General features: G+C 44.3%; 6 protein-coding genes across 6 annotated transcripts; 3 read left to right on the forward strand and 3 right to left on the reverse strand.

Moving 5' to 3' along the window:
* Window positions 1–1035: 1035 nt before the first annotated feature.
* Window positions 1036–2104, forward strand: SS1G_13560 (hypothetical protein; the record flags this gene model as incomplete). The annotated part of the gene is made up of 4 exons (XM_001585271.1): window positions 1036–1141; window positions 1191–1309; window positions 1431–1964; window positions 2075–2104. 4 exons carry the CDS (start codon window positions 1036–1038, stop codon window positions 2102–2104), a joined length of 789 nt encoding a protein of 262 aa, XP_001585321.1.
* A 1467-nt stretch (window positions 2105–3571) lies between these two features.
* On the forward strand, window positions 3572–5484 carry SS1G_13561 (hypothetical protein; the record flags this gene model as incomplete). Its single annotated transcript, XM_001585272.1, has 2 exons — window positions 3572–3674; window positions 3782–5484. 2 exons carry the CDS (start codon window positions 3572–3574, stop codon window positions 5482–5484), a joined length of 1806 nt encoding a protein of 601 aa, XP_001585322.1.
* A 286-nt stretch (window positions 5485–5770) lies between these two features.
* On the reverse strand, window positions 5771–6682 carry SS1G_13562 (hypothetical protein; the record flags this gene model as incomplete). The annotated part of the gene is made up of 5 exons (XM_001585273.1): window positions 5771–5783; window positions 5834–5967; window positions 6016–6138; window positions 6261–6529; window positions 6655–6682. The coding sequence occupies 5 exons, from the start codon at window positions 6680–6682 to the stop codon at window positions 5771–5773; spliced, it is 567 nt and encodes a 188-aa protein (XP_001585323.1).
* Window positions 6683–6934: 252 nt separating this feature from the next.
* On the reverse strand, window positions 6935–8762 carry SS1G_13563 (hypothetical protein; the record flags this gene model as incomplete). The annotated part of the gene is made up of 3 exons (XM_001585274.1): window positions 6935–8078; window positions 8274–8409; window positions 8477–8762. The coding sequence occupies 3 exons, from the start codon at window positions 8760–8762 to the stop codon at window positions 6935–6937; spliced, it is 1566 nt and encodes a 521-aa protein (XP_001585324.1).
* Window positions 8763–10069: 1307 nt separating this feature from the next.
* Window positions 10070–11408, forward strand: SS1G_13564 (hypothetical protein; the record flags this gene model as incomplete). Its single annotated transcript, XM_001585275.1, has 2 exons — window positions 10070–11068; window positions 11124–11408. The coding sequence occupies 2 exons, from the start codon at window positions 10070–10072 to the stop codon at window positions 11406–11408; spliced, it is 1284 nt and encodes a 427-aa protein (XP_001585325.1).
* Window positions 11409–11728: 320 nt separating this feature from the next.
* Window positions 11729–14845, reverse strand: SS1G_13565 (hypothetical protein; the record flags this gene model as incomplete). The annotated part of the gene is made up of 2 exons (XM_001585276.1): window positions 11729–14595; window positions 14665–14845. 2 exons carry the CDS (start codon window positions 14843–14845, stop codon window positions 11729–11731), a joined length of 3048 nt encoding a protein of 1015 aa, XP_001585326.1.
* Between the last annotated feature and the right edge of the window lie 706 nt (window positions 14846–15551).

Here is a 15551-nt window from a genome sequence, read left to right on the forward strand (position 1 = left end):
TCTGTCGTGCAACCCATGTTGGTTGGTGCTATTTCATTGAGGAATCTAACCAATTCAGCCCCGAACTTTAGACTAGAAGAACATTTAGACTCGAATACTCGTATGAAAATGACAACTTGTGAGTTTTGAGCAATCGTTGTTTAAGAGACGGATCGTATCTATCAAATCATTCAAATGGTTAGTATTATTATTTAGTATTAGCTCATGATAGTGGTGAGGTCATCGGCAAGTGGCATTATATGATATCCAGAAAAAAAGTACAATAAATATAAAAATAAAATAAAGTAAAAACTCGAAAGGAAAAGGAGGTCTTTCCTGACTGTATATAGGTACCTAGTACTCCGTAAATGACTGAAAATATCGAAACTGTTGAATGCATAATTTATTATTATTCATCTCCTTGGAGTCTATGACATACTGGCTGCCTCCTAGTCAACCTTCTCTAATAGAATAGCTGAGAGAATGCCTTTGCGAATACATACCTACCAACCATTGATACATTGATAGTAATTTGATACAGCTCAGGAGACCTAACCAATTCAATCTGTGGAGAAGAATCCTGGTAGTATGGTAGGCAATCTAACGGCTGCCGCGAATATCGCGTCAAACTAGCAAGATCTTACATGCCTGAGATTTCTTGAAGGTGTCTGTCAACTACCCCGCAATGCAATGCAATGCCACCGGTACCCAGAGACATCAGATATCTCGCTCAGAATCAGAACACACAACACAACACAATACGCAACCTTGCGTACTCTACAAACTATTCGAACCAGAACTATCCACTCTTTTCATCAAGTAAAAGTTTCAAGCAGTGCGATCGAGGTGTGGTTCTCCATCTTTATCCATATAATTTCTCATATATGGATGGCTAGACAGTAGATACTAATAAGTGAATACCCATCGAGGTGGGCTGCTCCCAAAAATTGTTTCGCCGGATAACCACTTCCCAACCTTTCTCGGCTGCAGAGAGAGAGCAAAAGAACACCTTCTCATGCTTTAGCTTTGATTCCACGACACCATACGTACTCTGGAATGACTCTCAAAAGATATCCCCAATTCATTCTAGTGGGTGATTCCATTGTTCAATTTTCAAGTAATCTGCGGGATGGTTTCTCATTTACTGCAGGTCTTGAAGAACGTAAGTTTGCTGGTGCAAATCATTCAATCTTTTGCTAATCCCAATTTAGATTGTTCTAGGCGACTGCAGGTTATAAACCATGGCTTGAGCGGGTACAATACCGATAATGCTCTTGAGATACAGCAGCATCTTGTTCCAGATCCAGCTACTGCAAAAGTTTCCTATCTGGTATGTCAACATGTACCATGCAGGATTCATCCCATTTATAGTGGTGCATTTGAAAGCTCCGCCATTCCCGGTTCCGGGGATAACCTCAGACTAGTTCGCTTCATACTGACAGTGCTGCAAGCTCATCCTTTTCGGTGCAAATGATGCGTGCCTCCCAGAAGGTCCCACGGGCCAATATGTTCCTTTGGAAAATTACAAGAAAAACATCGAAGCCCTTCTCGGTCATTGGAGTTCCATAGCTCAAAGTCCTACGATCTTGCTGGTGACACCACCACCTATCAACGAGATCCAGCTTGAGGAGCAAGACCGTCAGAAGGGCTACTCTTCTGTCACACGCTTACAGTATAATACAGCCAAGTATGCAGCTGCAGTGAGAGAAATTGCCGCCAAGTGGAAGGATCGAAACGTGGTATTAGTCGATCTTTGGAAAGCCATGATGCATAAAGCCGTACAGATGAGTCAAAATGACACCATTGATGTCGACACGATTGGTACCAAATGTGCTGCAGACGATAAAGCTATGAGAATGCTTCTCACCGACGGGCTCCATCTCTCTAGCGAAGGATACAAGATACTCTTAAACGAAGTGATACCCTTGGTGGGAAAGGAGTGGAATAAAGAGCCAGACGATAATCCGAGCTGGCTTTTTCCACATGTAAGTATAATTTTCCTTTTCCCGACAGAAGTCCCCGAGAACCTAGATATTCTAGATGGATTCATATTCTCAGTGAGATAATGTGAACCTTGCTAACAACATGATCATAGTGGACAGTAGCTCCTAAATTTCGTCGTTGACGAGGATAGACGCATATTGCCCAGAAAGCTAGTAAATGAAATATTGACTACGACGGAAGTAAAATATCATACCATATCCATGCATAGAGGGCTTATAAGATGCCTATGTAGGCACAAAGAGGGAAAGGTTAAGTAGGACCATCCATCTATGTAGATGGTGGTTGAGGGTCGCATCAGCGCTGAAGATCTCTCCAAGATCCGGTAGACTTCATGTAGGAAAGAAAAAAACTTATATTAGTCAAAATAAATTGCAGAAACGATAATCAAGAGCCCGATTTGAGGTTGTCAAGCATTGATTTTTAACCTTCAGCAATGTTTTAATAAATTGATAGTTTATTTGCAATGGAGAATCCAGTACTTTTAAAGATCTTCAGTAATTGAAGCGTTCGTTTTTTGGGGGGGATTTTCAGGGCACTGTGTGAGCACTACCAGTCATTCAGCTTACCCTTGCAATTTTACAGGGTCACCATAATTAAGTTTAAAGGACCAACAGCAGAGCAATGACATCCTTTCATCCCATCCGGAGTACTGAATCCCAACCCAACATCTTATTCGATTGATAATTTAGAAGACCTACTATACGGAAAATCAACGTCAAAATAATCACATCTAACAATTGCATTTCAAAGATCTTTAAAGGCAAGCTCATACCTGTCGTTCGTGGCACAATCATCATAACTCCATAAATCATAATCGTACCTACTTACTGCCTACTTGTACTGCCCTGCCCAACTGCGACTCCAAACTCCCAAACGGCAAACCAACGACAGACTACAAACTATCTGCTGAAAGACACACGAGTAGAAGCCTGCGAAGCCCCTCGATATCCTACTGTTCAATCTACACAACGCCTTTCGCGTACCCCGAAATACTTCAACGGATCTTGGACTCACACCGAAGCAGCAGTCCGCCATTACATTCCCCATCCGATACTTGCACTACCCAACCCCCAAAGAACAGCTGAGCATAACAAAACAAAGCAATTTCTCGTTCACCTCCCAGCGCCGATTTTGTTAGACAAATTCATACATTAGAGACTTTGGGATTAAGCATACATCGACCATAGTAGGCGGGATTAAAGATTCTAGGTCGTTGGCTGATGCCGCGGGGGAGGCTCACATAGAGCCGTTTTTTACCTTGCTAGCATTAAGTAAAGCACAAGACTGGAGAGCCAGTACTTTCTCCGTCATTTGATATATTACCTAGGTGCCAAACGTTTCGTGATATACCTCCAGCCGACTGGGGAGGCATCCGCAACGACCTCTTTTCAAACAATTAGATTGCAATAAATCTAGGGGCAATCATACGCTACCGCCGCGGAAGTCTTCCTTGGTCAGTTTCGTTTCATACTACTCCTATGACATCAAGCACAAGTCACGAAAGACAAACTTCCCTGGGGGTTACAAGGAAAGGATTGGAATGGATTCACAGTTTCTGGCTTCTCGAGAAGAACTATATCATGTTCAGATGGATGTGAAGCATGTTCAAGCCGTACAAATTAATCATTCCGACCGTCTCATGAGACTAGAGAAACGACAAGCGGACGATGCCGCCCTCAAATCTGTCTGGGGTACAAACTCACCGTTTCCCGGCATTTTGAGCGGCACTCCCCAACATGGTTTGTGACAGGTACAACCCTCACAACGCTAGTTAGTCTACTGACGCAATAAATTATAGGTCCCGTTCACAATTCTCCTACGGATGTTTTTGATAATTTCGACGATGAAGAAGAGCAAAATCTACTTGGGAGTCTTCATCTAGATAATGATGAGGAACCAGTGCGTAGAGGCGCTTCGAGGGCAAACAGTGTACGTTTCGATGTTAGCGCTCTACAGGGCTCGCATTGGGCACAAACATCAAGATCATCAGGGGAATTCGGTCCCATTCGCCCGACTAGTGGATTTGGCAGTCATCCTATGACAGAGCGCTCTTCATCACATAAATCAGATGGACGACATAGCTCTGCTGGCCACTCTGTGCACTCGACGCACTCTGTTCCCTCTGGACGCACAAGTAGTCTAGGATTGGATACCAACTTTATGATTGGTGACCCAGACGACGATTCGCCGTTGGAGATACCGGACCCTCCCCCAGGTCTATTCATATTGGGATCAGTACCTTCTATTATCAGATGCTGGCTTACGGTCAATTTCTCTCACAGTGCACTTCTCTATGCCGATGTTTGTACAGGCTCGCAGAAATCCCTTCTTGAATATTCACTTGTGAAAGAGCTTGGCCTAACAAATCAGATGCAAAAGGATCCTACAAAAGGACGTTACATTATCAGGCTACCTGTCTATCTCCCAGAGGCAATTATAACACAATCATCTTCCAGATCGAATAGTCCCGGTCCTCAATTGCCCACTCTTACAGTTGATTTCGAGGTAGTTGGAATGAATCAACGATCAGTTTCTGATCTCAAGAGATCTATCCGCGTATTTCTTGGTAGTGATACCCTCCGTGCGCATAACGCAGATATACTGTTCTCGCAGAATCTTATGACACTCTTCGGCGATGATCGTAACAAACTGTCTGTACCATTCGTTCGGCCAGAGGATGAACTTCTTTTCAAGAATTTGTGCATCGCCAACATTCCACCTGAAAAAAATGAACTCAAGGCGACGGCTCTTCCTTTTACTCCCAGTGAACAACGATCCAAGATTGAACCTACAAGCCCAGGTGATGTAGTTAAAGGGTCACGTAGTGATCGTGTCAAGCCAGCGGACTCAGATTCCAAACCTCAAAGTATCATAAAATCTCAAATCAGCTCTGCCACTATATCGTCCTTGCCCGTTCACAGTAATGCTCCTGTGTCGGAGCCTGATGTTTCTATCAAGGGCAACGACAGTACCTCAGACTTGGAAAAGTTATACAAATCGGATCAAGGCGTGGCCGATGCAAACAATGTCGAATCCACGAATGCAATTGGTACTCCCAAGCGTGAAACGACTATGGGTACTTGGGGTTCATGGCGACAAGGCAGTACGCCCTTAAATCCTGACCACAATAGCGATTCCACAAGTGGATATCAAAAGGCGGTACGGGGGGGTCGAAGTATGAAGGTCCTAAAACCATCAAAGTCCATGTCATCGCCGTCAACCCTAGCTGCAAATCGACCATCTTCAGGCGCAAGAACAGGTGCAGCCTATGAGCCGGCGCCTTTGCGATCAATGGCCGATCTCAAGCGAAAGGATCAACCCAATGGGACTGACAAACAACAGCTTCGTTGGGAGCCAAAAAGAGTAAGTTCAGAGGAGCAAAAGAGCGTTAAGGTGATTACAACCATTCCAAGATCCTCAAATCCAGTCGGCGGTGCTTCAGCTTTTGCGTGGATGAACCCCAGCAAGCCAAAGCCTTCAGCTACCACCACGGATTCCTGATAGGTGATTGGGAAAGCACGTGTTCAGGACAAATATGTGGATTGATTACTCGTGTATTTGACTGCGCAGTCTCCAGATAACTTAAATAAAAATACCATGTTATCAAACTATTCCTTAATTTTGCATTCTCTAAAAATTCCTTCACATCTTACTAAGAAGGGCAGTCATCGCATCCTTTGTACTCGCAGAAGATTCCTTCACCAGAGTAGTGATTGCTCTGAACCTACGAAAGGGGCGTTAATAAATCTAGTAATCGCATTATATGACGATGGTTATGCCATGGTACTTACTCGGGAATACTAAAAGAATTAGTTTCACTTGTGTGTTGTAGAGTGAGAATATTACATACCTAGCGTCACCCATGATTTCATACATGATCGATTCCGAACTTGTCACAATAGCACCGGCAGCCCTCAACCGCTCAAGTGCAATAGGTATCTCTTGTGGATTGCAGCTACTTACTCCATCTGCTAATACATATACCTACGCAACCGTTAGCAACCCCATGCATCGAACACTAACTAAACTCACTTTATGACCATTGGCAAGCAAATCCAATGCGGTTTGTGTGACGCAGATGTGCGATTCGATGCCCACGATGATTACTTCAGCTGGGGCACCAGAGTTGAAGTGTCGACAGATGGAGGGGATCCACTGGGTTTTTGTATCATGGGTTAGCATTAACGGTACAGATACCTCGCCGTATCATAGAATAAGGACGTTGACACGAAAGCTGTGCTTCCATGATCTTGTATGATAATTATTAGTTCACGTACCATGCTAAAAGCAGTCTTGTCCGCGTGCTCAACAGCATGGGGAATACTAAGCTCAGCACATGTCTCGCCTAGTCGCGCGCGGTTTTGCGTTGTGGCATAGATGGGGATGTGAAGGATTTCGCTTGCTTTTATCATCTTCTGAGTTGTAGCAATGCTGCGGTTGGGACGAGGGTTAATGATGAAGATTATAATTTGCGAAAGTGATTCAAACGCACACTTTCTCATATTCCCAGATTGCTTTGCGAAACTTCTCCTGGACGTCGCAGATACTTTTGAGAAGACGGGTCAGCGGAGGGGTGAAATGCAGCATGGAGTAGACGGGGCACGAACAAGAGGGCGGGCCTATCTGGGTTGAGTAAGTATGTGGGCGCTACAGATCACTGGCGAAACCTACGTAGCCGTCTTCCTACATGCTCTGTCATTTTTCTGCGATATAGAATGATACTTTGTTTTGTCTACTCGTTGACGGTATGTATTGCATTTCCTGGGGTAGTGGGGTATGTAAGCCGAGGATGTGGAGCTAAGGCACCAGAATGCTTTCGCCTATCGGACAGCGTCAACGTTCCCTTTCTGGATCAAGGGGTTTGTAGGGTGACTTTAAAGTGTCAATTGCATAAGCATTGGGAATTCACTCAGGTACACATTCCAGCATTGTGGTCTATTGTAGGATATCTCTATAGTATGGCTTCAACTCTGGCCTTTTCAAGCCATCGCAAATCACCTCCCGAGTTTGCTTTCTGTAAGATGTATAATTCATCAATCAGCGCTGGAACAAAAGTACCCGGACCTCTCACATCATCACGTACAGCTGCTGTCTCAGCTGCAATCTCATAGTGAAGCAATGCTGATAATACAGCGAGAAGCTTATCTCCACGATTGACAGCCAACATTGCTGAGATGATGGTACCTAAAACACAGCCGCTTCCCGTAATCCTACCTAGGATTTCATGGCCATTTTTTATTGCGAAAGTACGTAATCCGTCACTCAAAATATCAACCGCTCCAGTCATCAGTACCACATTCCGCTCCCTCAATGCCAAATCACGCACTATTGTTGCTTTCTCCGTGAGACTCGACGTGCTCGCGCCACTGTCCACGCCTCGTTGCTGAATAGATGATCCTGACACGGTCTTGATTTCTCCCTCATTTCCTTTGATGACATCGAAGTAACCAGCACCTAGAAGTGTTTTAACTGCCGAGCGCCTTACAGCAGTGGCCCCACAGCCGACTGGGTCGAGTACAACTGGACCTCCCTCTCTGTTGTACGCCTTTAGAGCCTTTGAGTAATTCTCTATACCCTCGGGGGTAACCGTTCCCATGTTAATGACCAAACCCCCTCCCAGACTTGCAAGGCCTGGAGCCTCTTCTCCATAATTTGCCATAATAGGTGACGCACCTATTGCCAGAGCCACATTGGCCGCGAAGTTCTGTACCACAAGATTCGTCATGTTGTGAGATAAGGGCGTCCTCTTAGCAACTTGTCCTATGACGCCTGGAACCTGTAATAAGAGATCGCAGGGGTCTTTCTTCGTCTGATCATTCGGGATATGTGCTGAAGCAAATGGAGCCGGAGTTCGAATAAGCTCGGCAAGCTCGCTAGCAGCCGTTTCAACGTCTTGTGCTGTTATTATGGCACTGACGATAGCCACGCCGTCAAGCTGCTTTCCCTCTGCTGCTGACTGATACAAAACACGCTGCAGATTCAATGAATTAATTCCACCTATAGCTACAGTGTGGACTTTGCTTCCTGACTGCTGCAAAGAATGAAGAATCTCCTTCGTGCCAGCAGTTCCAATGATATCTTTGGTGTTGGTTTTCCTATTTCAACTGCCATCAGAATTGATCCTATCATCTTGAGCAAATGGCGTAAGACTAAGGTCGAATAGAGACTTTGTTCGTGCTAAAAAAAACAAGGTCGGGTATTGTGATTTATACTGTAAAAGGAGCATCACTTGATTTCTTCATAGCTTTTCGATACTGAAACTGCTTATTGAATCGCCACGGCATGCTTACGTTGGTGTGGCGAACATGGTGCCAATTCCCAAATAATCTGCGCCATGTTCAGATGCTATCATAGCCTCCTCAACACTAGATACTGTTACTCCAATAATTGCATCCTCACCCAATAGTATCCTCGCCGTTTTTAGATCTAAATTAAAGTTAGAGACATGAGAAGAAGAGAATATTTATCACGTTGTTCATGGCAAAGGACCTACCCATATCATCCTGACCAATATGTACACCTTCGCACCCAATGGCAAGAGCAACGTCGATTCGATCATTGATTAGAAGTGGAACTTTGTATTTTTGTGTGACAGTATGTAATTTCCTTGCAGTAGTAACGAGAGCAGCTGTGTCGCTGAATTTGTCTCGATATTGCACAATAGTAACACCCCCACGGATAGCGGCCTCTACTACATCAACAAGATCTCTATTACCAAGAATAGCAGATGTAGAGTCTGTCACGAGATAAAGAGAGTAATCAACATTCTTGAAAGCCATGATGATGTAGTGAAGAGGGGGATGTGGTGTAGAGTTATGGATATGAATATCTGGGTATGAATATCTAGGGATAATCGGGATGGAAGCATTATCAATGAATCATAGACCTAGTACTATCTATACCTAGTACCTCCCTTCCTAGGTAGGTATGCTTAGACGCGGCAGCCCGTGTAGTTTTCCAATTTCTTGTTCAATCACGCATTATGCTACGGTGGATGATAAAGAATCCTCTTGAGGGAGGTGCGTATTCATAACCTTCTGCCTCATCTCATCTACTGTATAGACGAATGACCGATTTATGCATTGTTTGTTATCATTTATCATTTATAACTCGATATTTCAATGTCCGAAACCAAGTGCATATTACAATGTGTACTACCTATGTAGGCTGTAGTAGTCAATCAGATTCTTAGAAAAAGTTTGCCGTAGTCGTTTGTCGGTAGATATGGTTATTCCTCTGTTGCCCCACTCCTTTCCTCTGCTTGACAGGGCTTATTTTTCACCACCAAATATCCGAAACCTTTTTATTCACAAATTCTTTCAATCCTTCTCTGCTTCTCTTCTCTTCTCCACACCAAACCATCTTCTTTCCTCTTTCTTTGCCTGCCCACGGAATAAAAAACAACAACAACAAACAAACAAACAGATAAGCAAGCAATCAATCAAACAATAACATCATCAACAATACAATAACACTTGTATTGGAGTTTCTTTTAAACTCAATAAATACATTACAAAGGGCCAACTTCTCTACCGTCCCGCCTCTCTAAAATCATTAGAGTCAAAACAAAGTTAGAGCATACGCCTCTCTCTCACACCACCAAGCTGTCCTTTTGCTTTTCGCTCTTCTACTTATCGGATATCTCCATTTGCAGACTCAAATCTCTACTACCTGCATATTTTAATCTCGGGCAGGATTTCGGTTTTTTGCAAACAAGGACCTTCTTCCCTTGAAATCTTCAACCAAAGCTATCAGCACGTACAGTGATACATTTGCGTTATATGTATCTCACACCCAACGCCAACGACCTCAGACATCAGCCGCCTCTCGAGCTGCAACCATTTCGCATACCGCGGAAACCTTGTAGTTCTTACTTCAGCAGCAACGGCTAAGTATCATCCATCCACCATTCGAATGTTCCCGTAACTACCCAGCAAATTTCAACAACCTCGACCGCCTCTGCCCCTTCAGGAAGTCGAACTTTTCTGCATGTTATATCTCAGAATATCAGATTATCTAATAAATAACTGCACGCCTTAACTTTCACGAAACTCCATTTTGCAACTCAAGCTACCAATTAGCAATCATGGCTACCGTCAATATCCGTCGCGATGTCAAGGACAACTTTTACAGATACAAGATGGAGAAGATCCAGTCCAAGATTGAGGGAAAGGGTAACGGAATCAAAACCGTCATCGTCAATCTCACTAGCATCGCCAATTCCTTGGCTCGCCCAGGAGCATATGTCATCAAGTACTTCGGCTTCGAACTCGGAGCTCAGACCAACACTAACCCTGCCGATGATCGTTGGATCATCAACGGTGCCCATGAAGCAAGCAAATTGCAGGATTATCTAGATGGTTTCATCAACAAGTTTGTGCTCTGCAAAGAGTGCAAGAATCCCGAAACCGAAGTGATCTTCAAAGACGGAAATATCGTCTTGGATTGTAAGGCATGTGGAAAGCGCTCGATGGTCGACCCAAGACTTAAGTTGAGCGGCTTCATATTGAAGACTCAGCCGAAGAAAGGCAAGAAAGACAAGTCAGAAAAGAAGGCGGCTCGTAAGGCCAAGGCAGACAAGGGCGAGGCCAAAGAGAACGGAAATGGTAGTGGAAGCGAGAATGCATCTGAAAATGGGTCCAATGACAACAATGGCAATGGCGAAGTGACACTTGATGCTCCAAGCGACGATGAGCTTGTCCGTCAGGCAGAAGAGCTCCAACAGTCGACCGAAGTCAAAGATGACGACTGGGCTGTCGATATGTCCCCAGAGGCTATCAAGGCCCGCCAACAACAACTTCCTGATGACCTCAAGCAAAAGCTCGTTCTCGGTGGCGGTGGTGGGGACGAGGACGACGACGAAGAATCTGGTGGAAATTCCACTTACGACCAACTCGCAAACTGGATCGAAGAACAGACGGCGGATAAGGGTGACGTCAGTAAGGTAGACGATCTTGAAATCTATCGCAAGGCGAAAGAGTTGGGGATTGAGGCTAAGCATCGCACTCTTGTCATCCTCGCTCTCACGCTCTTCGATGACAACATCGTGAAGCAAATCCCAAAGCGAGCAGGCATGCTTAAAAATGTAAGCCCACATTCCTTAAACCTGACTGACGTATATGAAGACTAATATATTGCAGATGATCACTTCTGAGAAACACGAAAAGTCTCTTCTCGGTGGGATTGAAAGGTTCATCGGTCTGCGCGGCCAGAAGAACCCTGAATTCTACGAGAAAACATCAAAAGTGCTCATGGTCCTTTATGATCAGGAACTCCTCACCGAAGAAGTCCTTACCAAGTGGGGTACCAAAGCTAGCAAGAAATACACCAATGACCTTGCCGTAAGCAAGAAAGTCCGCAAGTCAGCAGAGGAGTTCTTGAAATGGTTAGCCGAGGCCGAGAGCGATGATGATGACTCTGAATGAGAGATAACAAAGACCTTCGTCAGGCTCGCACAGAGTGTTCCATTTCATTTTTAAGTTTTTGTGATAGTAACACTGTCAGGCCTTCATGCCAACTAATAACTATGGGCTCATGTTCAGGCACGAAAACACTCCATAGATTTTTTTAAGGCAGGCTGCTACTGTTCTTTTCGGTTTCGCTTTCTTAGTATCACACAAAAAGTCTCACTTGTGTTAATATAAAACAAATTCCACTCTTCTACCGTTAATCCATGTAATCAATATTTGAAAAATTGTGAGAGATTGTAACCATGACTGTAAACAATGTGAGATGATTCATTACATTACACTACTATGGAAGGGCCAGGAGACTGGAATTGGTAGCGGTCAAGTGGGAGTGTTTTCATTTCATGACGAACACCAGCCTGCAATACCAACCAAACAGCATCGGCATTCACGGCGGACAATGCTTCGCGAACATCCCTTCTTTCTGCTATGATGCTTGCCAAAATATTTAGAACATCATCGAATGCTTCATCACTTATATCCGTGCATTCCACTAAAGCCGTCAAGAGCTTCACCATACTCTCCCACATCTGCGCGGCCTGAGAGTATATCCCACGACTACCGGACCCAGACTTCTCCGCCATCATATCAGCTTTGGTCTGCCTGGCCAAGCTCATTAGGCGGGGCCATTGCACAGCGAGTCTCGTGGTAAGAAAACTGCCAGCACATCTACAGATGGCGGCAATAGAGTCTGCGGCTGCGATGGCAACATGTGTTTCCTTATCATATAGTCGGTCTATAACTACAGGCCATATATCGTTAACAAGTGGCAGAAATCTTTCCTCGTCGCTTTGTAATGCAGTCGAGGATGTGCTGATTAAACCTAGTAATCGTGTACGTAATGTTGGGGATGGATTTGTGAGGTAATGCTGGCAGAGTCGGATAATGCTCTGGAGCATGGAGTAGGTTTTTGTTACCGGTATCTTTTGTATCTCTGCTGCCTCATTATTTCCATTCTCGCTGTGTTCGACACTCTCACCGGTCTCGTCCAATAGTGCAGAAGCGCTTTTCCATGGCTCTCGTGGGAAGTCATCATGTCCGATATTTTCTTCGGCTTTGAATCTTTGCTGCTGCTTTTCAATTGCCTGAACAATACTATCAAGTGTGATGACGGGAGGCCTAGCTTCGCTAGCACCAACCCGCGGTACATCAGCTAGTTGCAATTGGCGGGGTTGTGCGCCAGCCTCTACAATCTCTCCCAGTACAGCAAATAGACCCTCAACCAATCCCTGGTAGCCATGGAAGTTGTCTAAGGCGGCAAATATGGAAGATACCACATCATCAAGATATAGAAGTAAGGACGGCCCCGTCAGTCGAATCATCATTATTAGCACCTGCGGGGCTTGGGGCGATAGGTCAAATGTATTCAGCCTCAATGAAATTGCGTTCACCAGATAATCAACATTCTCCACAATAAGTTCCCTAGTGCTCGGGTACCCGCAGGCCTTTGCGAGCACATTGAGACAAACAGTGGCGCGCTCTCTCAATTCAACGCTGGGCGAGCCCAAAAGCTGTGATACAGGATATAGTACATCCACGAGCTCTACTCGAAAGCCTTCCTTGAGGCACTTAGCCCAATTAGATACAACCTCCAGCGCGACACCTTTTACTCGCCAATCCAAACTGTTGTCTTCGTTAGATAAAACTGATAGGGAGTAGGAATAAAGATCCTGGTTTGTGGCTTGATAGTCATCAGAAGCAAGAAGTGTGGACTCTAAGAATTCATCCAATTCCTCATTCTTGGAAGCAGCTAATTGTACCAGTTGAGACGAGATCCAGTAAGCAGCCAGTAGGCTTGGTCCAGATGCTTGCCGAGCATACTCGAGCATCTCAGTGGCCATATCCGTTCGTGATTGCAATTCACTCAAAGACCTAAGAAATGTTGCCATTGCGGTTCTGGTAGATTTCTGGCTTTCCTCGGGCATCAATATGGGTGCAAAATCCCTGGATGGCATCATTTCTCCTGATAGGGCTATTAGAGTCCTACTATTAGGGTCTGGGGAAGCTTCTTGCATCATCCTAGGCAGTGAAGAGGTCTCGATTACACTAGAAAGACTGTCCCGTAGCGATTTGGAAAGTGCTTCGTCAAGCACTGAAGAGCCCAAGTTCAATGTACTCAATAATGCATATGATGCGGAAAGTTGTTGTAGCGCGGATACCTTGGCAGTCTCATCATTCATTTGCATCACTCGTGGTAAGCTGTCCACCCAGTGATAAAATGTTCTTTTGATCGACTCCCCAATGTTTGAATGTATGGTGGCCAGATCTACAATAGATGTTCTGCCTATGTCAAAAGTATCTCCTGTATTCAGTAACGATAAACAAGTTTCCACAAGAATGGAAGTCGAATCAGCCAACGTATCATGACATTCATCTAGGAGGACGATGCAAAATTTATTCAATGAAATACGGACACTACTAGCCTTGTGTGTGCGTAATTTCACGACGTTCGCCAGGGAAAGTTTGATCTGAGAAGTAGTAGCAGTAAGCCATGATTTTGTGAGCATCTTATTTTGACCATCTGTTCCTACTCCCACCTCGGTATAATTGCTTGCCCTGATAGTTCGAGTCCTGAAATCGCTCAATACCGTGGTTAAAACTAGTTGCAGACTTTTCAGTGCCATTACAATGGTTTTCTGTGACCTTCGAGATGTTGTGGTAGGTACGAGGCATTTTGTAAGTGCCGAAACCGTCCCTGGGAGGAAATTGGCATGAGCTTGTACATCTTTGATACAAGTCCATGCAGCTCTCAAAGCATTCAAACCTTCTATCTGTATCTCTGCCGAAGGTCCTTCGGTAATTGCATCAAGTATCGATGTAATGCAGTGACCAAGAGCCGGCATGGTACTTTCATCTGTGATTGTAACAGTAGCCTCAGGGGTGCGGGCCAAGTCAGTAAATAAAGCTGCAACGGCAGCCAGCGCTTCCACAACAAGTTCCTCTGGGGCTTGTACTGGATCTTGCCCTGGCACTCCTCCAATTATCAACGTCAAAAGGATCAAAAGTTGTTTGGCAAGATCTATTGCGATGTAGTTCCGCCATCCCTGCTCCAATAGCAGCCTAAGACATTTCACTGTGAGCTCCGACAATTTGTCTGTGTATTTTCGTTTTGAACGTAGGATTTGAGATATTGGGAAGAAAACGTCTGGTAGCACACTCGTCGTTAGTCATTGTCGATATCAAAACGCCATGGTCACAGCTTCCGGGAACGTACAATCTGCCAGTTTCTCATCGAAAGCTTCATTCTCACATGCTTTCTCCAATGCGCCAAGGAGATTTTCTATCGATGGTATTAGAGACTTGCTGTCACCAGCGTCCCTCAATGCCAATTGGCTGAGGCTAACGCAGTATGGTTTGAGCTGTTCTACGGTCAACACTGCGACGAGAAGGGCCATGACTGTTCCTACCTCCTGAAATATTTCATTTCGCGACTTAAGAACTCTTGGATCCATTTGAAGTGTTTAACTTCACGAGGCCAGAGCATTCTTGGTGCATGGTTGGGATTATCTTTCATTTACTGATGGCGGGGCTAGTTATCAGCCTTTTGTGCGGGGAAGCGTTATTCAGAACTAAACCATAACTAGAATTCATACTAAACCTTTTAAGAAAAGAATTGATAATAGGATAGCCTTAGGCTTCGGGGTCTTCTGATGTTTTTTAGTCTTTATTTTAATATATTTGTGACGGAAATCCCTGCTTTCCTCCCACCCTTATTATATAAGAAACCTCAGGTACATTAACCATGTCCACACATGATACGATTACTCGAGATTAGTATGCGATTTAGGTGACCTGAGGATCAGATCCGGACAAGTACTAGGTATCAATGGTTATCGGTAAAGTAAGATCATTGGAGGAATAAATATGACTTCTTTTTGCCTAGCCATTGCGGCTAGGCCATTCATTTGTGTATATATAGAGTAGCTATCCCCATCTACAGGTGCTCTTCACCTGCAGATTCTAAGTTAAATACAATTGCTGGTCTATAAACACCCTTTTGGTCACAATATTATTTAAAGAAAATTTCTTATTATATTGTTAATTTTATAAATAAGTACTATGTTTAATTTTAATCAATTATAATTTATATTTATAAATTAT

This window comes from Sclerotinia sclerotiorum, genomic scaffold (assembly GCF_000146945.2).
Source record: "Sclerotinia sclerotiorum 1980 UF-70 scaffold_26 genomic scaffold, whole genome shotgun sequence".
NCBI classification, from domain to species: domain Eukaryota; kingdom Fungi; phylum Ascomycota; class Leotiomycetes; order Helotiales; family Sclerotiniaceae; genus Sclerotinia; species Sclerotinia sclerotiorum.